Here is a 22,297-nt window from a genome sequence, read left to right as displayed (position 1 = left end):
CAGAATATTGGTAAGAACGGATTGGATTATTGTGTAAAGTATGGGCCTCCTTATCTAAGGAAGGATTTAAATGCTTTTGAAGCAGTTCACAGAATATTTACGAGATGAATAGGGGAAGGGGCACCATGTGAAAAATTAAACAGGCGAAGCTTGTATCTGCTGGAGTTTGGAAAAGTAAGAGGTAACTTGATTGAATTATGCAAGATCCTGAGAGGTCTTGACACAGTGCATGTAGAGAGGATGTTTCCTCTTAGAGATTTTAGAACTGGGGGCACTGTTTAAAATAAAACTCCCATTTAAGATAAGTGGGACAAATATTTTCTCACAGAAGGTTGAGAGTATTTGAAACTCTAAGTTAAAAGAAGTGGATGATGAGTCTTTTGACTATTTTTAGTATAGAAGTGGATAGATTCTTGATGAGAAAGGATGTGGAAGATTATCAAGGTAAAGGGGAATTAGACTACCTAGAGCTGTGAGCAGAGCAGGCTGAAGGTGCTGAGTAGCCCAGTCCCTCTAATTTGTATGTTGCTATGACTACATTACATAAAGTATGCGGAGAGGAATCAACAATACATCATTTCTGTCTATGCTTGGCATAATAAAAACATCCCAAGGTGATTCACAGAAACATTATCGAGACAAATTTAACATCAAAATTTTGGGAGATGAGAGGAAGCCTGTCAAAGATGGAGGTTTGAAGGAATGTCTTAAAAAGAAGCAGAAAGTGTGACTGCTCATGTGTACGGCATTTATAGTTAAGGATGTTGAAGGGCCAGAGTTGGAGTTACATTAATATTTCGAAAAGCTTGGACAAGTTATGGACTTGAAAGGAAATTTGAAAACTGAAATGGGAGTTTTAAAAATAGGATGTTGCTTAATTAAGAGTTAGTGTTCAGCAAGCCCAGGGCTAACAGGTGAATAGGACTTAAGTGTGAGTAGGAACATGGACAGCAACAACGGGAATAGAAGGATAGGATGTCAGGATCTACATATTCGTCCTGTATGAATTTTTACAGTCAGCTGAACAGGCTCACGCTGTGCATTAATTAAAATTATAATTTAATTGTATAACTTGGTTACCCATTTTACAGAACCACCATTAAGCTAGGGATATAGTATCATAACTAGACTACTAATCAAGAGACAAACAGAAAGAAGCTCAGCAGAGCTGGCAGCATCCTAGAGAGAGAAGTAGAGTTAACAATTTGAGTGCCATGACCCTTCATTGGATGCTGCCAGACCTGCTGAGTTTCTTCACTGTTTGTGTTCAAGTTTCCAGCATCTCCAGCTCGCTCTTTTTGTTGTCATAGTCCAGAGATTTGGGAGAATGATTCAGAGACACAGTTCAGATCCCTCCACAGAGGTTCATGAGCTCAAATTTAAATTAATAAAAGACTACAGTCAGTAATGGTGACAGTCTGTAATACAACCAAAACAACTTGCATAAAACCTTCAATGAAGTGCAACAACTCGAGGTGCTTCAAAATTTAACCCTGGACCGAAGATGTTGTTAGCACAGGTAACCAACATTTTTGACAAAGAGCATTTTGAATCAAAGCAAACGTTTAGGGGATTAATTTTGGGGCCAATAGCCCAGTAACAGAAGGCATGGTCATCACTGGTCAATGATTCTGATTCTGTATCACAGACCCAGAGGCATTAATTCCATTTCTCTGCAGGGATGCTGCCAGACCTGAGTGTTTCCAGCTTTTGTGTTATTTTATTTCAGACTTCTAGCATACTTAGGGGGGGTTTTGATTTCATAGAGCAATGAATATTGAGGAGGGCTGATGCCATTGGAGAAATTTAAAAGCAAACCTGTATAGACCATTGAACAGGAGAAAGTGAAGACTACAGATGCTGGAGATCAGAGCTGAAAATGTGTTGCTGGAAAAGCGCAGCAGGTCAGGCAGCATCCAAAGAGCAGGAGAATCGACGTTTCGGGCATGAGCCCTTCTTCAGGAGGTCATGGGTGAGTGGGCCTTGATGCATATTAGGGTTAGAGAAGCAGAGTTTCTGGAGTGGAAGAACATGAGTTATCCAATTGTGTGATGGAATAATCAACTATGCATTGATGAGAGTTAGAACAGATCAGCTGAGCCTGGAGCAGAAGTGCCTATTGTCCCAGAAGTAGAAGTAGGCTGTCTTGGTGCTGGACAGGATGGGATGTTGAAGCTCAATTCAGAACTAAGTAAGGCTGTGGGTGATCTTAAGTCATGAATTGTAACTAGGGAATGGAGTTTGTGCTAACATATGAAGACTATGGTTTCAGACTTTGTGATATTTAGTTGAATAAAATTTCTACTCTTTGGACAACCTGGTTTTTCCCAAACACAGGCAGTGGAGAAGTTGAGTAAGATTGAGTGATGCAGGATAAAGTTGAGCTGCACACTGTCAAAAGTATGAGTAGAATCTGTTGCTTGTGAATGATGTCACCCAGGGGATGATATGAATGAGAAAGGGACCACTGACAAATCCAGGGAGAATTGATATGTACCTGACTGCAAAGATATAAATTTAAGTTATGCATGCTGTTTGCATGAATCTTCCTCCATTGAAAAGAAGGAACTTGTATTTTTATGGCTGCTTTCAGCACCTCCGGACCTCTGAAAATGCTTTGCAGCCAATTAAGTCTCTTCGGAAACACAGTACAGGAGTTCAACCTTTTAAGCCTGTTCAATGAGATGTATCACTACAGTACATAATATAGGGGTGGAAATGGTTTTAAAAAGCACCTCTTTAAACTATTAAAATTGTATCAGTTAACCACTTACATGTGTGGTTACTAAAACTAAAATACTGATATATTTCTTTGTGCTCTTTAGTGTAAGTTATACTTAACAATGATGAAAATCAGCAATGAGGAAATTCACAGAACAACTGTTTTACATATCCTCAAACACGAATGCCTTTACAAATAAGTTACTTTTATGTTGCATTTTCTCCAATCTGTTTAAAAGTTAACCACAATATATTACTGATTAATGTTATTTTCCAGTGATAATACTATGATATATATAAAACCACAGTACATATTGTAGCTACTAATTTGTGCACAAAGGGTCACCAAATGGAATACTCTGAGAGCGAGACAGACATGGCTTTGGTCAAAGGTTCTATCAGTTTATATGGTACCTCTGACACTTGCAACTTGAAAGTTTTCCTCCTCAGTCAGTCCCTCTGATTTGAGGATAACTTGCTTCTATCCCACTTTGGTTTTTGAGATGACTGATAGGTTCACTGTCTGTGATCTCAGTGTCTGCTGTGTGGGGCAGGTGGTGCTGCAAGAGCTAAGTAGATGAGTCTTGAGATTTGTGTGCTCCATTTGATAGGACTTGACTTGCACTCTTGTATGAACTTAATGAATCTGTGCTTCAAATCTGAAGTATCACCAACAATTATAAATTAACTTCAGGCTGCTGAAAATTGAAGTGGTCCAAATAATGTATAGTCAAAGAACATTGCTGAGCAGTAGAATTATCTGTCAAAGTAGATATAAAAAACAAAATTAGATTTGTATAGCAGATGACGCAAGTTTAGGACAGATTATACAGCAATGATATTCTTACGGTATTCACCATTGTTGTGAGTGAGAAAATATTCCATACAGCCACGTCCCATAAGCATCCATATGTTAACAACCAGGTCATCTGTTTAAAAGGATAAATGATTTTCTAGGTACAGCATATCCTTTTGGTGACGTTTAGCTCAATCACTTGCCCTGTTGCATGACTCCATCATCCTCTGAGAATGAGGATTATTTTAAATCATTGGTAGTCTGATCTGTTTCATTAGTTATTGACCCTATATGAGAGATGCAGCTGTTGGGTGCTGGTTTTGGTAGGGGAGCAGCAAACATGATGGGATGTAGGCAATGCTCCCTAAACGAGCATTTGTTGCTCATTTCCAAATGCCCTTGCTCAATTATTTCTGAGGGCAGTTAAGAGTCACCCACGTTTCTGTGGATCTGGAGTAACACGTAGGTCAGGGCAGCTAGGGATGGCAGATTTCTTTCCCTAAAGATTTGTTTTCCAAAATGTAATGACAACCCTGGTCACTATCATCAAGGCTAGCCTTTTGTTTCAAACTTGAATTAAAGTTAAATTCCGTGTCACAGTGGATTTTGAACATCTTTTCCCACAGCATTGGGCCTCCGGATTGATCCAGTGACACTATCACAAGGTCCCTGCTTCTCATAGTGAAGTCTGAGGAATCTGACCTGTGTAGATGCCAGTTAGTTGTGGATCTGCTTATTGTTCGACAAGCTGCACACCTGCAGCCAATCTGTGATGGTATATTATGTGTGGAGTAGTGTTCTAAATAACACATTTTTAACCAAAAAAGTACAAGATATTTCCAGAAAATCTTCATAGGCTTGGATCTCCTACGCAAATATTTTTAGGAGGTTCAAACACCTATTAATTAGGTTATGTTTGCTCATGAGTCACATGAGTTTGTTTGTGTACAAGGTACATTGGAGAAATGCTCAGGAAACCAAGTCTGTTCACAAGGATGACAAAGCTGTTGTGGTGACCTACTTTAAAATGATACCTCCATTTTGGAACAGCAGGAGTCCCTTCCCCAATATTTTCTGTCAGCTTGCAGTGAGTTTTGGTAGACTATTTCTGCTTAGTTCCAAGTTATGCTGAAACAAAGATGTGGGATGAATAGTTCAGTGTAGAATGAATTGAACTGAATTTAGTTTATTGTCATGTGTACCGAGGCACAGTGAAAAGCTTGGTCTTGCGAGTAATACAGACAGATCACAGAGTTAAGTAGCATAGATAGTAAATAATAGGTAAACAGCGCCAAAAGCAAAAACACAGGTACCAGCGAATGTTTAAGAGTTTTTGAGTCCATTCAGTATTCTAACAATAGTAAGGTAGAAACTTTCACGAAACCAGCTTATGCATGTGTTCAGACTTCTGTACCTTCTCCCCGATAGTAGAGGTTATAGAAAAACAGTGCCACGGTGAGATGGATCTTAAAGAATGCTGGCAGCCTTTCCTTGACAGCGGACCTGGTAGATGGATTCTGTATTTGGAAGGTTGGCCTTTGTGATTGTCCGGGCCAAGTTCACCACTCTCTGTAACCATCTCCGATCTTGAATGGTACAGTTACCATACCAGGGAGTGATATATCCAGACAGAATGCTCTTGATGGTGCACCTATAAAAGTTGGCAAGGGTATTCACCATCATGCCAAATTTTCTCAGCTGCTTGAGGAAGAAGAGATGTTGTTGGGCCTTTGTAACCAGTGCATCCACATGAAGAGTCCAAGAAAGCTTGTTGTGGGTGACCATGACCATTCCCAGGAGCTTGACACTCTCCACTCGTTCTACCTGTATGTTGTTAATGTTTAGGGGGGCATGAGTAACATCCCGCCAAAAATCAATAATGAGTTCCTTGGTTTTGCCAGCATTGAGAGCTAGGTTGTTCTCAGTGCACCATTTTTCCAGGTCTTCCACTCCCATCTGTAGTCTGTTTCGTCGCCATCTGAGATTTGACCGACTGTGGTGGTGTCATCAGTGAACTTGTGAATGGCATTGGTCTGGTATTTGGCGACACAGTCATGGGTATACAGTGAGTACAGTAGGGGGCTGAGTATACAACCCCTGGGTGACTCCAGTGTTGAGTGTTAGTGAGGATGAAATATCATCCCCTGTCTTCACTGATTGTAGCCTGTGGGTCAGGAAACTGAGGATCCAGTTGCAGAGAGTGCGGCTTAGTCCAAGATCATTACGTTTAGGAAGCAATAGGTACCTTTTTGTATGAATTCCTCAAATGAGGGCTTTGGTAAATAAGGTCAGCATTTATTGCCATCCCAAATTGCTCTTGAGAAGTTGGAGGTACTGTTCTTCTGACTTTAACCATCTGTAGACCATATAGTATAGGTACATCACTGATAAGTCGCCTGAGGGGAAGCTTCAAGGTGTTGCCAACACCTTCTGTCCTGTTCTTCCAGGTGATAGAGGTGTTGAAAAATACTGTTTAAGTTCGAGCTGGTTGTACACAATGTATTCTGCTTCAGTGGTGGTGGTGGATGCAATGCTAATCGTGTAGGCTACTTTGTACAGAATGGTGTTGTGCTTCTTGAGTGTTGTTGTAGCTGCTAGCAGTCAGCAAGTGGAAGATATTCCATCACACTCCTTATTTGTGGTTTGTAAGTAGCAGACAGCTTTTGATAACAAAGAAGTGAGTTACTTTCCGCAGAGTTCCTAACGGGTGACACTTTTGTAGCCGCATTATTTATGACACTGGTCCTGTTAAGTTTCTATTCAAACTAAAAAAAAATAACCAAAGCTTCATATTGTGGGTTCTGCTTAATTTATTTCATAAAGGATGTGGAAACAAAAAGTTTTAAAAATATTATTTTCATTTTCTGCAGCAGCCTGTGAGAATGGCTGAGTTGAGCTGGAAGGAGGTAGTTTTGTTGACAGCAGTAGTGACTGTTTGTTACTGGAACAGCACGCATTGTGGGTTTGTTTTTGATGATGTCTCCGCCATTCTGGATAACAAAGACTTGCATCCTTCAACACCTTTGAAGAACTTATTTCACAATGACTTCTGGGGAACTCCTATGAGTGAGGTAATACAATTTCTGCTGTTATCTTGAAAAAATCTTGCATTTCAATAACATTTTTGTACTTAATTTTTAACAAATGTTTTTAAAGTGGATTTAAAACTTTGTTTAACATCTACTGTATATGGTTAATGTTAATTAGATATCCAGTCAATATTTGATCATAACCATCCCTGGTCCTACCCTCATGGAATTGAGGTTTGTGGCAAAGATTAGTCTTGATCCTTGAATGGAAATATAAGCTTAAGTGACATATTCCAGCTTCTATTTTTATTTTCTTTCAAGATCATCGTCTGGAATTCCTATGGATTGTAGCATGTACAAAACAATTGGCAGGTTTTCATCTAATGACTGTTCTAGTGCTTTCCTGGCCATTCTCCCATTTTCCACACCCCATCAACCTGGACTGATGCAAAACTCTGCAAATTCACACCACCTTCCATTCTTTTACCATCCTGTGCTCATGGAACTGTCTTGGTTCCCCTTTCATCAATGTTTCAAATGTAAAATTCTTATCCCTTGGCCAGGTCCCTCCCAGGCATTGTCCCTTTCTTTTTCTATTACCCCCTCCAACCTTTCTTGACCTCTGCTCCTCCAATTCCCGCCTGCTATGTATTCCTGATTTCCTTCATTTGGCCACTGGACCTGTGAACCCACTCTGCCAATTGATAAAATCATGGCAGATCCAATTAGTCCACATTCCTGTCTGTCCCTGATAATTGCTCATCTCTCCTCAAGAATCCATCTTATGCTCAAAAATATTCAGACTGCTTTTACTGCCTTTTAAAGAAGTGTTTCAGTGACTTCTGAGAAAAACGGTTCTCCTCATCTTTGTTTTAAATGTGTAACTCCATGTTTTCAGTCTCATTCCCCCTGGTTCTAGATTCTCCCTGAAGAAGATGCATTCTTTCCACCTGCTTCCAGTCAAGACCCCTCCGATCTTGTGTGTTTAAGTTGAGTCACCTCTTCCATTACTAACCTCATACAAGCCTAGCCCATTCAGCATTTTCTCACAGGAGAACTCCCCAACTCCAGGTATCAATCTCTTAAAACTTTGTCTGAACTGCTCCCAATGCAGTTACATCTTCCCATACATAAGAATGACAATAATGTATATTATACTCTATATTTGGTCTTACCGATGGCCTGTTTAATTGATGCATAGCCTCCTTTTTCATTTCATGTCAACTTTGCTGCTGCTCAGATGTTGCCTGACTTGCTGTGCTTTTTCCAGCGCCACGCTTTCCAACTCTGCCTCTACAGTTCTCACTTTATCCTTTTTTCAATCCCTTCCCCTTGCTATGAACAAGGCCATTGTTATTTCTTTAATTACTTACTGCATGAATTGTGAGCGCAGTAAGATACCAAGGTCCCTCTGCATCTCTAATGCACCGAGGAATTCTGTCCCCAGGTGAAAGTGAGGACTGCAGATACTGATGAAAGGCTATGCTCAAAGCATCGATTCTCATCCTCCTTGGATGCTGCCTGACTGGCTGTGCTTTTCTAGCATCACACTCTTGACTCAATTCTCTCCCCCAGCCAACAATAAGGACTGGGTCTTTGATTCTGTTTGAAGCTGAGGTAATCAAATCTTAGACTGAGTTTAGAGTAAGGGATGTAGGCAGAAAAGCAGACTTGAGGGCGCAATCAGATCAATCGTGAACTTATGGAATGGTGAATGGCCCAACTCCTTTATTTAAAGAAGAAAGAAACTCAGCCTGTTGAACCTTTCCTGATGTTTGTACCCATTTATTTCTGCTATCGTCCTTGTAAATGTTCTCTCTGCACTCCAAAATGCCTCTAATCCTTTTTGTCGTATTACAAACAGAACACAAAACCACCTGACCTTTCATTCTAGTGTTCTAGATAGGAAGCTTTGCTTTGATTTGTTTTTTAATAGCCTTTCTAACCTCTGGTGTAACCTTGTGATAGGTGTACTTTTACTCTAATTCCCTTGGTTCCTCTACCCACCATCATCCAAATAATGTGGCCTCTCTCGTCTTCCACTCAAAATGTACTATTTGTGAAAAATGTGTTCACGAGATTCCAAAATTAATATTTTTCCATTTTCCTCCCTGTTCTCCATTTGTGCTAATTTTGTGTCTCCTCTGTATAAGTAATCTGTTGCTGTTAAATAATCTATTATTACTTAATCTTTACTGCCTAATCTAATGTAGCTTACTTTGTACACTTCAAACTCATGATTTTTCTCAGGCTATTTCTTATCACCAATAACATCTCAAGCTTCACTTCATAGCTTTAAGCTCCATCTTTAATGACATCCTTGTGAACTTGCATTGCCTCTTAGTGCTATTTTCTGATCCTCCTGTCGTCCTATTTCCTTCCCTCAATCAAAGCAAAACACTCAGACACAGTAAAGTTTTACCTCCCTTCATTTTTATGCAACAGCCAACTACTTTTGCAACATGAATAACTGACTTCACATAATAAATACTTTTCACCTTGTTAAACTGACCTGTCATACTGAATGCTTGTAATATTTTTAAATGGCTCTACATAATGACTGCTTTTCCACCTTGTTAAATCATTGTCCTTGCCTGCCGCATCCCATTGTTAACCGTAAGTTATCATCTGATCTGAGTCATTTTCAGCTGATCCTCAGAAGTTAACTCTTTCCCTACCCTATACACTTCAGTCCCTCCTTTTATCATTTCATGATAACCACTGATTTGGCATTACCAGCTTTCATAAGACTGACAGCAATATTTAAGCAAGTTATTGACACATACGATGATTATAACAACAAAAAAAACTTGTCCGTTACAGTAAATAGAATTTAAGGAATCCTCCCATGTGGAAAATAATCCACAGTCCTTAGTGACCACTCCATCCCCTCCAAGTCAAGTGGAAATGACCCAGTTCTCCAAAATCTCCTTCAGTAAAGTCAAACCTGAAAACACAATTCAGTCTTCTTGCATCACTCCTCGGAGAAATCTGATTTCTTGGTTAAGGGCAGTTAAATGCCTCACAAAACTGAGACTTCCATCTGACCAGAGATGCTTCAGATGGAGGATACCAGCGCATCAGAGTGTGCAGAGCAGCTTCAGCTACAGCAGCAGGCTAGGTGAATGTAGCATATTTTGCTGCATTTGTTCCCACTGTGCTGTTCAATGTAACAAAGCCAAGTGGATGTTGTGGTTAACTTGATCAGTGAACCTTCATACCCCTTAAATGATCGAAAGACAGGTAAAAAGATCAAGGGAACTGTCTCCGGCACACAGGAATATTGAAAGGTACCAAGGTTTAAAGTCTTACCTTGTGGGCCTGTCCGTCTTGAGACACCGATGTTCCGGGCAGCTGCTGACACTGTCCGATTGTAACTATCCATTTGGATCCTGCCAACTGCACCAATATTGTCAGCCCTTCTCCCCCCTCAGTCAAAATAAATCACTCAGAGACACAGTATGGTTTTAATGACCGTACTCCTGCCAGGTAACAAGGTAAAACAGTTACTTAAAGGGATTTTCTGAACCAGTGTTTTAACAAACCAAAAACTTTTAAACATCAAACACACTCAGCATGGACAATTTTCATTGAAACTTTCCCTTTTCAATCCAAGAATTAGTATACCCTTAATTTCAACGTTTCTCACTTTGATTTTATTTTGCATCCTGTCACTGAAATGACACTTAGCCCTTGCAGCAGACCACATGGTGCCACAATCCAAGACACACACTCCCTCCAGAACAAACACTCGCAGAGCCTCAAATTTCACCACTAGAGAACTTTAACCCCTTTCTCATGTTACTCCTCACCGTGGCTCGAACCCCAATTAAGCACAGAGAGCGCAAAGCTCAGCACGGTGCTGAGGACTTGAACCTCAGATCAACCCATTCCAGGGGAGTCAAACCCCAGTACCGCACAGAGGACCTGGACCTCAAACACCCCCGCCCCTCAATTCAGCACAGAGGATTTGAACCTCTGCCTGCCAGCGGGCTTGTGAAGCTGTGTCTCTCAGCTGAACTAATTACTGTTCAAGGATTCCTTAGAATAGAGAGCAATCGATCAAGGGAACTGTCTCCGGCACACAGGAATATCGAAAGGTACCAAGGTTTAAAGTCTACCTTGTGGGCCTGTCCGTCTTGAGACACCGATGTTCCAGGCAGCTGCTGACACTGTCCGATTGTAACTATCCATTTGGATCCTGCCAACTGCACCAATATTGTCAGCCCTTCTCCCCCCTCAGTCAAAATAAATCACTCAGAGACACAGTATGGTTTTACTTACTTTATCTTTATTCCGGGCCCTGTAGGGAGAGACCATGTGCACAAAGACACAAGTTCACAGTCTTCTCTGAAACAGCAGTTTCTCGATGAACTATGTAGTCATTTTACAGATATGGCAACATACATATCAATTGAGTGACCATTACAATTTGCGAGCATCACCAGTAAAGATTAAGCCATCTGCTGTTGGACAATGAATAATTGACTTCACATAATGAATACTTTTCACCTTGTTAAACTGACCTCGCGTACTGAATGCTTCCAATATTGTTAATCGGCTCCACATAATGAATGCTTTTCCACCTTATTAACGCATTACCCTTGCCTGCAGCACCCCATTGTTAACTGTAAGTTCCTATCTGATCTGAGTCATGCTGAACTGAACCTTTTGTTTCACAAAACTCAAATCTTAACCCTTTCCCTGCCTGCATATACCCTATACACATTCTCACTCCCAAAAATGGAAGTGTAAGGATCGAGTCATAAGGTTTTATGAAAGAGATCCTTCGGCCTGCCAAGTTCATGCTGGTCATCAAGTACTTATCTACTCTAGCTCCACATTCCAGCATTTGTCCTGTAGCCTTGTATAGCATGGTACTTCAAGTGGTCCTTTACATTTTGCTAAAATGTTTGTGATGGTTCCTGCCTCTACCGCCTTTTTAGCCAGTGAGCTCCAGCAACCCACTACAAAAAAAATCTTTAAATCTTATCTGGTTTTATCTTAAAATTATGCTTCTGGTTATTGATCCATTAACTGAGGAGAAAAGTTTCTTCCTCTTGATCTATTCATGCCCCTCATAATTTTGTACGTCTCGATCAGGTCCTTGCATCAGCCCTCTTTGCTGTCAGGATAGCAGCCTATCTAGTGTATCTTCATAGCTAAAAGGTTTCAGCCCAGGCAACATTCAGGTGAAGCTCCTCTGCAGTCATTTCCTTCCAATTGTGTGGCAATCAGAAATCCAGGATCCTGAAGCTTCTTACAAACAACACTTCATTAATATACTAAACCTTGCTTAATTTTGATTCTCAAATTTTTTTTACTGGATTTGAACCACAAATAAGTCATGATCTGCCCTGTGCACAATTGGTATCAGCTATGGCTTAGATATTAAAATTCTTACCCATGATTCAGAGGTTTCTGGGTTAAAATCCTATTACACACCAAAGCCAAGGCTTCAGACTCCAGCTTGTAACTTAGTGAAAGGAGGTTCTGTCTTTTAGACCTAGACGCCAGTGGGTGGATGTAAAATATCCCATGGTACCATTTAAAGAAATTATGTTTCATACACCAGGTGGTCGAGGATAATTTAGAAGAATTTCATACCAAAGGTTACATTCTTTACATGGAAAATATATTAGTGCAGATTGGGCTAAATTTTGGCCTACACAGATTAATCAGATTTAAATGACCTGATTGCTTTATACTTTGTCAATAGACTCTTGTCTACATAAGATTGAGTTTAAATCTATTTGTAAATTGGGCAATAATTTTTTTATCTGGTGTCACTCATACGTAGGTTTTAAAGTTGATCTAACAATGACATCCTTTCCCTACACAGGAAAGGAGCCACAAATCCTATCGACCGCTCACTGTGCTCACATTTCGATTAAACTACCTTTTCAGTGAACTGAATTCAGCTTTCTACCACCTCTTGAACCTTGTCCTGCATGCAGTGGTCTGCATAATTTATCTCAAAGTATGCCAACTGTTCCTGGACAGGAAATCCAGCCTGATTGCTTCTCTGCTTTTTGCGGTTCATCCAATTCACACTGAAGCGGTGAGTAAGGATTTAGATGTGTGCACGTGAAGCTTATACAATCTTAACTGAAGTCAGATGCGCAAAAGTCAGTGTTATAATAAAATAGAAGCTACTCTTGCACTCCATACTTTTTCACTTTTTAAGTGTAACACAAAATGTTTCCCCAATGGAGCTGAATTAACTTTCAGGTTTCAGCTTTACTATTGATCTTAGTGAATTCTTCACTCATAGGTCCGCAACATTGAATAGTTATGGAAGAAGCCCTTTAATTGTTAGGTGGTACATTGGGACAGCAGGGGCTACATGATGATTGAAAGATCAGATGGCCTTAATTATTTAGAGTGCTTGTGGTACAATGTGATGTCCTTATCTCTGAGGCAGAAGATCCAGTTTCAAATCCCACTTGCCATGGAGCTGTATCATTACATGTCCATATATATTATTAAAAATAATTTTTCCAATGCCAGACAAATGTGTTTTGTGGCAGAGTGGAAATGACCCTACCTCTGTTCGAGAAGGTCCAGGTTCTAGCCCTACATCTGATGTGTGGCCATGGAGATGTCCAAACGGTGCGATTTTAAATGGAGTCGCTTGCTGGTCTTGTGCTCCTTTGTGTGGAGAGGACCATAGATGTGATTTTTCTTGGTAACCAAGTGTCACCTTCCAGGTAGCTGTTTGAAGCTTCATTGATATTCAGGACTCACTGCACCCACATTTTGAGTGTAGCTTTCTGGCTGGTTATTCGTAGATGGATCAAGGCTCATCTGTTGTGGTGGGATCTGGAGGCAATGATTCTTACAGAATCCAAATGTAATAACCAGTGCCAGTCACTGTGTGGCACAAGTGAGCTTTGCAGTGTGCTTTGCCTTAGGCTAGTTTTCATTTCAGACTTAAATAGATTGGTAGAATTTAGAGCACAGACTCCAATCATTCAGCCTTATTGAGCTATACCAATGTTAATACTCTGCATGAGCCTCCTTACCTTCCAGTTAACCTTATTATCACATTTTCCTTTATTCCTCAACTGGTGTCACCTCGTTGAATCTTTTTGCTTCAGTCACTCCATGCGGCAATGACTTTTGCATTCTAAGCACACTTAGTGAAGAATTCCTTATTTAATTAATTAATGATTATCTTATAGACCTTAATTTTGGACTTGCCACAAATGGAAGCATTCTCAATATGTCGTCTTATCAAGTCCTTCCATAATTTTAAAGACGAGTGCTCATAATTGGCTAAGTATTTAACAAATGTAGTTGAATGAATCTTAAGTGGGAGCTTTCACTGTGATCTGATTAGACTAACAAGGGTATTTGTGATTTCTCAACAGCTGACAAAGTGATATTACATAGAAATGCAAACATAAAAAGTTGAACATGCATCACTTGAAATTATTAATACGTTATAATTTGAGAAGAGCTATTTAGAAACGTTAATTTTGGTCCTTTTGTATCCAATATGTTGACAACTAATGTTGTATGCTGTGTTCCCCAGCATGCGCTATTGGTAATAAGCCCACCAGTTTTTTGGCGGGTGGCACGGTGGCACAGTGGTTAGCACTGCTGCCTCACAGCACCAGAGACCCGGGTTCAATTCCTGACTCAGGCGACTGACTGTGTGGAGGTTGCATATTCTCGCTGTGTCTGCGTGGGTTTCCTCCGGGTGCTCCGGTTTCCTCCCACAGTCCAAAGACGTGTGGGTCAGGTGAATTGGCCATGCTAAATTCCCCGTAGGTAAGGGGTAAATGTAGGGGTTTCGGCAGGTCGGTGTGGACTTGTTGGGCCGAAGGGCCTGTTTCCACACTGTAAGTAATCTAATCTTAATAGAATTTTGAGCACATTTTAAGCTAATGAAGTGAAAGCAATTCTTTCTCTCCCTCTGTCAGTTTGAGGTTTATGCATCATGAGACTGAATTCTTTATGGGTTCCAAGTCTGAAGCACAAAATGAGATAGAAATGTCAAAGTATCTCAGAGCACTTGAGGAATGAGAATGGAGATAGATTCCAACTGTCGAGAACCTGTGGTGACCCTGGAGCACAAGTACAATTGGAGAATCACACTCTCTTCTATGTGGAGCAAAGTTGTAAATGTGACTAGAAAAGATTTCACGATTCACCATAAAGTACAAAGATCATTTTACTCCAATATTGAGCTGATGACTCATCTGCGATTCATATGGTGGAGAAGTTCTTGGTCATGACATTGGGTATGGAATCTTGGTTGTGTCCCATCAGACCATGTTAATATGCCCTGTCTCAATGCTTACAGGAGCTCATTTAGTGGCAAACCTGTTATATCTGATATGAAAATTATTACATTTGGACTGATTTTCCAGTTTGAATATTCTTAGTTAGGGATGCAGTGGTGTGGTGGTAATGTTACTGACTAATAATCCAGAATTCCAGGCAAATGTCCTGCAGGGCCAGGGAGTAGGACAGTTAAAGTCTGAATTCAATTTTTTAAAAATCTGGAATTTAAGTTTAATTTAACCACAACCGTGTAATCATTGTCATATAAAGCCTATCTTGGCTGGCTAATGTCCATTAGGGTAGGAAATCTGCTGTCCTCACCTGGTCTACCCTACATGTGACTCCAGACCCACTGCGAAGTGATTGACTGACTCTTAATGATCTCTGGGTAATTAGTGATGGAGAGGGACCAGTGACATTCTCATCCTGTGAATGAATTTTAAAAACTAGATTGCTGTTCCTTCATTGTTGTTGGGTCAAAATCCTGGAACTCTTGAAAATAGCACTGTAGTTGTGTCTGCACGTAAGGACTGCAGTGGTTCAAATCAGCAGTTTGAGGTAGTTGAGAGTGGACAATAAATATTGAGCCTGCCAATGGCATCCAAGTCCCATAAATTATCAAAAGGTCCATGTGAGGGTTGACAGAGTCTCTGTTTTTTTTTCCCATCTCACACCTTCAATAGTGGTGCACCCCCTTGGAAGCAGCAGTAACATGCCAGCTGAGATTTTGTGTTTGAGGTTCTTGGTTGAAGGCACTTGTGGAAAAATAGTAGCCCACTGTTGAGGAATGAGGTATTGTTCTGAGGTTAAAGGTAATAGCTCATGGTTAAGCACAGCAAAGGGAGTTTTGCTATGCATTTGCAATTCACCTAGTTAGCACGGATGTCTTTCAAATCAATGTATGTATTTTAAAAGCACTACTGATTTTTGAATGGAAGATGTTTAAGATAGAGTTTGGATTGAATGCATTTGATTTATGTCTTTTAAAAATCATCTCAGCATTTGAAAATTTTGCAACATACCCTAATATGCTTGGGTGATGCTTAGATGGACAAGTGAAAGGATGGATTGCCAACTGGTTTTGTGACAGAAAGCAGAGAGTGGCAGTAACTGGGAGCTATTCACAACGACGATAAATGAATAGTGTTGTTCTGCAAGGACCACTGTTATTCACAATTTTCATTCATGATTTAGACTTTGGAATCAGAACCACTGTTTAAATTTGTAGATGAAGCCAGTTTTGGCAGATAGTCAATATTGAGGAGAACTGCAACAAATGACAGAAGGAGATAAACCTGGTAGAGTGGGCAAGTAATTGGGAAATAAAGTTAATGCCAGATAAACATAAGGTCGTACATGTTGGTAGAAAGAATGGGGGGAGGGCTTGGCAATGTTGAGCCACTTGTTACTTGGAAGGCAAGTGGACGGTAAGGATTTAGAAGTATAGGTGCATGAAACAGAAGGAACTGTTACAAGTTATCAAGACCTAGAATTTAAAAAAAAAGAAACTGACACTGGGTTTTATTTTTAAGGGGTTAGAAGTGAAATAGAGGATAGCATGCTTGAGCTGTGTCTCACCTGGCTTAGGTCTCACTGTGAGGACTGCATGTAGCTCTGGTTGCCATATTATGAAAAGTGTGTAGAGGTACTGAAGAGTGTGCAAAGATTTATAAGAGTGATGACAATGGTGCTGGAAGTGCAAAAGTACATATTTCAGGAATGGATTGACAGCTTAGTTTCCCTTTTAAATCAAGGAGGTCAAGGGATGACATAATAGAAGTTTTCAAAATTGTGAAAAGATTTGGTAAAGTAGGTATGGAGAGAATAATTTCTTGTAGGGAGGAGTATAACTGAAGGCCATCAATATAAGATAGTCACCAAGAAATCCCAGAGACTCCTCTTCATACAGATGGTAAGAATGTGGAACTCCCAACATAGAGTGTTAAAGTCAATTCTACACATTCATTCAGGAGGCGTGAGACGCGGATACAAGGGAAAAGGAAATGGAAACTTGTCCTGTTGGAGAAAGAAGAATGTGACGAGCTTGAGTAGTGTGTAAATACCAACATGATCTGTTTGGATGGAACAGTTTGTTACTGTGCTGTGTGATCCAATTAGATCCAATGTCTTGCATAGAGATTTACATCTGTCTCTTTCTGTTTGTGCTGCAGGTTACTGGAGTTGTAGGTCGGGCTGAGCTTTTGTCCTCCATTTTCTTTTTGGCTGCATTTTTATCGTACACCAAGTCTAAAGGTCCCAACAATTCTATCGGTAATGTGTTATGGTTTTCTGTAATAGCTGCCAAAGTCCGTGTCTCTGGAATGTGAGCAAAGTTTAATTCTTGCATATTCAGTGAACATCTCATGACCACGAGCAGCTGGTTTAAAGATTTAAAATATTGCATTTACACTCTTTGACCATTTCCAGACTACTTATTTTAAGGTGGGCTTTTTGTCTATTAGTTTTGAAAATGGAAAATGAACAAGACAAAATCAATTTTAAACTTTCACCACGTGAATGCCCTGCATGATCTTGAAAAAAGTCTGTTTTGAGTAACCTTTTCCATGTCAAGCTGTTAATTTGATCATAGTTCTTGGTTTCTTTGCGGATGAGACCCATTCTTAAATACCCTCAAACTGAGTGCTGACTAGACAATTTCAGAGGGCCAACCAGAGTATTTTGGGTGTGGAGTCACATGTAGGCCAGCTTTATGGTAAATTTCCTTTCTAAGGGGTATTAGTGAACCATATGGATTTTGGCAGCAGTTGATGACACCAGTCATGGTCACTGTCATTGAGATTAGCTTTAAATTCCAGATGTATTAATTGGATTTAACAGGTGGAATTTAAGCCTTGTCTCAGAGCATTAACTCTGCCTCTGGATGACTAGTACTGTGGCATTACCACTATGCTGATATTCATGATAAACCATAGACACATGGTGTCTATCCTGGCTCCATGGTAGAGCTGGCTGATAAGTCGCACTCATTATTGCAGTCCTGCAAATCTTTGTAAAAGATTTATCCAGTTGCTTTTTTGATCCCTAGCAAATTATAGTCAAGGGGAATTGGGGAAAAAGTATCTGCTGGTTAGAGTCATGCCATTACAAAAGGAGGATGGCTCTGCCTGCTGGAGACCGATTATCTCAAAGCCAAGACATTACTATAGGAGTTCCTTAGTGAAGACTCCTCGATCCAGCCAGCTTCAGTTACATCTTCAATGACTTTTCCTCCATCAGGTGGTCGACAGTGAGGATGTTAATAGAGTGTTCAGTCACATTTCCAACTGTTCTGATTCTAAAGCAGTCAGTGCCTGCATGCAGCAAGGCTGAGCAACATTCAGGTTTGGGCTGATAATTGAACATCACACACCACAAAAGTGCCAGTAAATGACCATCTCCAACAAAAGAGAATCTAACTATTTCCCAATGACAGTCAAAGGCAATACAGTTGCGGGATCCCTCAACACTTCCATTGACCAAGAACTGTGCTGGCCCAATCATATAAATACTGTGCTTATAAGAACAGGTCAGAGGCTTGGAATTCTGTGGCAGATAACTCACCACCTCACTCGTCAAAACCTATTAGCTAACCATAACGTGCAAGTATGGAGTGGGATGCAACACCTTCCACTTGCTTGGATGAATGCAGCCCTTCAACACTCAGTCAGCAGTATGCAGGACTAAGCAACCAGTTTGATTGGCATCCCATCCTTCACCTTAAATGTTCACCCTCACCAATGCATAGTGGCAGCAGTGTGTACCAGTTACAAGATGCAGTACAACAACTCAACCCCCCAGGGTGGTTTGACAGCCTCTTCCAGATCCTTGATCCCTCCTACCTGGAAGGACATGGTGCCTGCAAATTTTCCTTCAAGACAACCATGCCACCCTGGTTCAGAACTATGTTGCCGTTAGATGAAAATCTGGAAATTGCTATCAATGCTTTTTCCAATTTACTTACTGCCGCCTTGAAGGCAGTTGGGCATTAAAAGTGTATGTCCCCATCCTGTGATCAAGTAAAAGAAAGACAAAGTGAATCTGCTTTTGCATGTAAAAGGATGAATATTAGCCAACATGCTAAAAAGACCGCTGAGGCCAGACAGCATTTAACAAGTTACCCAGACAGAGTTCCTTTTGGTGTCTTTGTCAATATTTATTCATCAACCACTGCCTTAAAATAAGATTTTCTGGGCAAGATCTTGTTGGTTGTAGAAACTTGTGCACTTTCTTTTGAAACATTTCTGACTTTACAACGGTGATTGCGCTTAATTAGTTATAAGCTACTTTGGGGGGGCTTCTGTAGTTGTAAAAAAAAGTCATAAATACAAGTTTTTCTTGTATTTGCTGTAATGCTTTACACAGAAGAGCTACACTTTGTTGGGAGAAGTGTGAATTGAATTAAATGAAATAAGTTATCTTTTCTTCCTCAGTGTGGACTCCTATTGTGGTCACTGTGATATTGGTTGCTGTTGCAACTTTATGCAAGGAACAAGGAATAACAGTCATCGGCATATGTTTTGTCTATGAAATCTTTGTCGCCCAAGGAGTAAGTATAATACTGTAAATGAAAGCAGGTTATTATTGAATCCCATGAGGTTGAAGTCCTCTTTGTGGATCATGTAAATGCATATTCTAGGGGACAGAATAGCCTGAGAAGCTCTCTCCACTGGCAGAAGGCTCTACAACTGGAGGACATGATTAGCCAGCAAACTCACCAAAGGGGAAATGATGAGAATTGTTTGTTTGGAGATAAGGAGGGTGATCAGATGCAACGGGAAGGTTTAATGTACATTTTTGCAGGTTTTGAGGGGAGGTGATGTGTGGGAGCAAAGCGTTTCCAGGCTCCCACGCATCACCTCTGCTCAAAACCTGCAAAAAAAACCCTCTACTCATTACTTGCTGAATTGTCGAGTGCCAAAGCAGGCTCAGACTTCAGGGGGGCTTTCCTCGATCTTTGAAAGGCCTCAGTGCAAAATCAAGTTCAGAATAATCGATCCACAAAAGATCAACTACTACTACTACGTTCCTTGGAATTGCTATTGTGCCCTTATCATTGAATGTTAGCAAGTAAGCACAAAAAACATTGAGAGCTTGCTGGAAAAGGATGCCTCATTAGGTGAACCTCTTCCTCAGGTTGAATAGTTTCTGTGCCATAACTTGTTGGAAGTATGAGCTGATATCAGTATGTTGAGGACAATGGAGCAATCCGAGAACTTGATTAGCATTCCAATAGGAATTACCACGTTGTTAGAAGGGAACGTGTGTTCCATAGCTGAAAATGTGTTGCTGGTTAAAGCACAGCAGGTCAGGCAGCATCCAAAGAACAGGAAATTCGACGTTTCGGGCCAGAGCCTCCATGGCAAGAACAATAAGCAATTATGTACCTTTCCAGCATCATCTCAAAAGTAAACAAGGAGTCTCCGGGTGAAATTCCATGATAAGCTGCAATTGGCAAAGTTATAATAATGGAACACATGAAGAAATTTGTAATTCCTATGTCTCAATCCCCTGAACTCACTGACAGATGGATTGGTGGTATTAACATCCCTATAAATAATTAATATGCTGTTAATTTTCCAGCATGCTTTAGCCGAAAGAACTCAGCTCTTCGTTAACTTAAGAGTGTGATAGCTGAATGCAGTTCCTTTTAAGTAACGATTGTTTATCTTTCTTCCAGTTCACTTTGCCAATTCTGGGGGAGATTGTGGTCCACTTGGTACGAGGGAAAGGCAATCTGCCATCATGGGTTCTCCAGACACTAATCAAACTTATTTTTTTGATGCTGAGCACTCTTCTGCTTGTCATTGTCCGAGTTCAAGTCATTCAGTCCCAGCTACCCATTTTCACCAGGTAAATTATGTTTTACTTAATCACTTGACATAACTTGGGTAGAACTCAAATCTGGGGGCTGTAAATGCAAGAGAACCAGTAATAAATCTGAGAAAATTCTTTACCCAGAGAGTTGTGGAAATGTGAAATTCATTACCGCTGGAAATACTTAATGCCAGTAATGCAAATACATTTAAAAGGAAGTGCATGAGGGAGAAAGAAATACAAAAATATGTAGATAGAGTTCAGTGCAGGTGAGAAGAGGGTCATGGAACATAAAACTCGAATGAACATTTGGCTGAATGGTCTGTTTCTGTGCTGTAAATTGTGTTTTCTCGTAGAGTCATAGAGATGTACAGCATGGAAACAGACCCTTCGGTCCAACTCATCCATTCCAACCAGGTATCCCAACTTAATATAGTCCCACTTGCCAGCACCCAGCCTATATCCCTCCAAATCCAATTCCTATTCATAGACCCATCCTGATGTCTTTTAAATGCTGTAATTGTATCAGTCTCCACCACTTCCTCTGGCAACTCATTCTGTACACACACCACCCTTTGTGTGGAAAAGTCACCCCTTAGGTACCTTTCATATCTTTCCCCTCTCACCCTAAATCTATGTCCTGTAGTTCTGGACTTTCCCCACCCCAGGAAAGAGGCTTTATCTATTTACCCTATCCATACCCTTCATGATTTCTATACAACTATTGGTCCTGGAAGCCTGTTTCACCCTTGGAAATATTCGGTTCAAGCCAAAGCATTTATATGTTTCTTCTGACCATTGAAGCCAGTTTAGGGAATATTCTGATCATCTCTGGATGGGCGGCATGGTTAGCACTGTTGCCCCTCAGCACCAGGGACCCAGGCTCAATTCCTGCCACGGACGACTGTCTGTGTGAAGTTTGCACATGCAGACACTGGAAGAGTGGGTTTCCTCCGGGTGCTCCAGTTTCCTCCCACAGTCCAAAGATGTGCAGGTCAGGTGAATTGGTCATGCTAAATTTCCCATAGTGTTCGGTGCATTAGTCAGAGGAAAATGGGTCTGGGTGGGTTACTCTTAGGAGGGTCGGTGTGGACTTGTTGGGCTGAAGGGCCTGTTTCTACACTGCAGAGAATCTAATCTAATCTAAATATTCTGGTCAATATTTCTTGCACATTTACGAACTGCTATCAAAGCCCCCCTCTTTGTTTCTTTCTCGTTCACACCTGTGAGAAAATCTCTCCGGAGGTGGTGGTCATAGGATAGCAATGCAAATCACAGTTTTTAGCTGGTTAAACTAAGTCAAAGTACAATCACTTTATAATTGCTCACCAATAATTAGTGCTGATCCATTCACAATCACCAGCAGAGCAAGCCATATCGTCTTCCAACAGATGTTTTAGATTAGATTAGATTAGATTAGATTAGGTTACTTACAGTGTGGAAACAGGCCCTTCGGCCCAACAAGTCCACACCGACCCGCCGAAGCGCAACCCACCCATACCCTTACATTTACCCCTTACCTAACACTACGGGCAATTTAGCATGGCCAATTCACCTGACCCGCACATCTTTGGACTGTGGGAGGAAACCGGAGCACCCGGAGGAAACCCACGCAGACACGGGGAGAATGTGCAAACTCCACACA

The 22,297-nt window shown here is 40.7% G+C and overlaps 1 protein-coding gene across 4 annotated transcripts in view; it reads left to right on the top strand.

Annotated features, from left to right (window-relative positions):
• Window positions 1-22,297, top strand: part of tmtc3 (transmembrane O-mannosyltransferase targeting cadherins 3) — a 66,136-nt gene that overhangs the window by 5,464 nt on the left and 38,375 nt on the right. For 2 of the 4 annotated variants that reach the window (XM_060839687.1, XM_060839685.1), the window contains exons 2-6: window positions 6,391-6,588; window positions 12,389-12,607; window positions 17,010-17,109; window positions 19,269-19,384; window positions 20,516-20,688. In XM_060839687.1, coding sequence (XP_060695670.1) covers window positions 6,400-6,588; window positions 12,389-12,607; window positions 17,010-17,109; window positions 19,269-19,384; window positions 20,516-20,688 — 797 coding nt within the window. In that variant the 5' untranslated portion in view covers window positions 6,391-6,399. Of the gene's footprint in view, window positions 1-1,499; window positions 1,520-6,387; window positions 6,589-12,388; window positions 12,608-17,009; window positions 17,110-19,268; window positions 19,385-20,515; window positions 20,689-22,297 lie in introns of those variants that run through there. The other 2 variants (XM_060839683.1, XM_060839684.1) reach the window with 2 other exon arrangements.

The sequence above is a fragment of the Hemiscyllium ocellatum genome, chromosome 19 (genome assembly GCF_020745735.1).
Source record: "Hemiscyllium ocellatum isolate sHemOce1 chromosome 19, sHemOce1.pat.X.cur, whole genome shotgun sequence".
Taxonomy (NCBI): domain Eukaryota; kingdom Metazoa; phylum Chordata; class Chondrichthyes; order Orectolobiformes; family Hemiscylliidae; genus Hemiscyllium; species Hemiscyllium ocellatum.
This window is presented reverse-complemented; position numbering and strand designations above follow the sequence as displayed.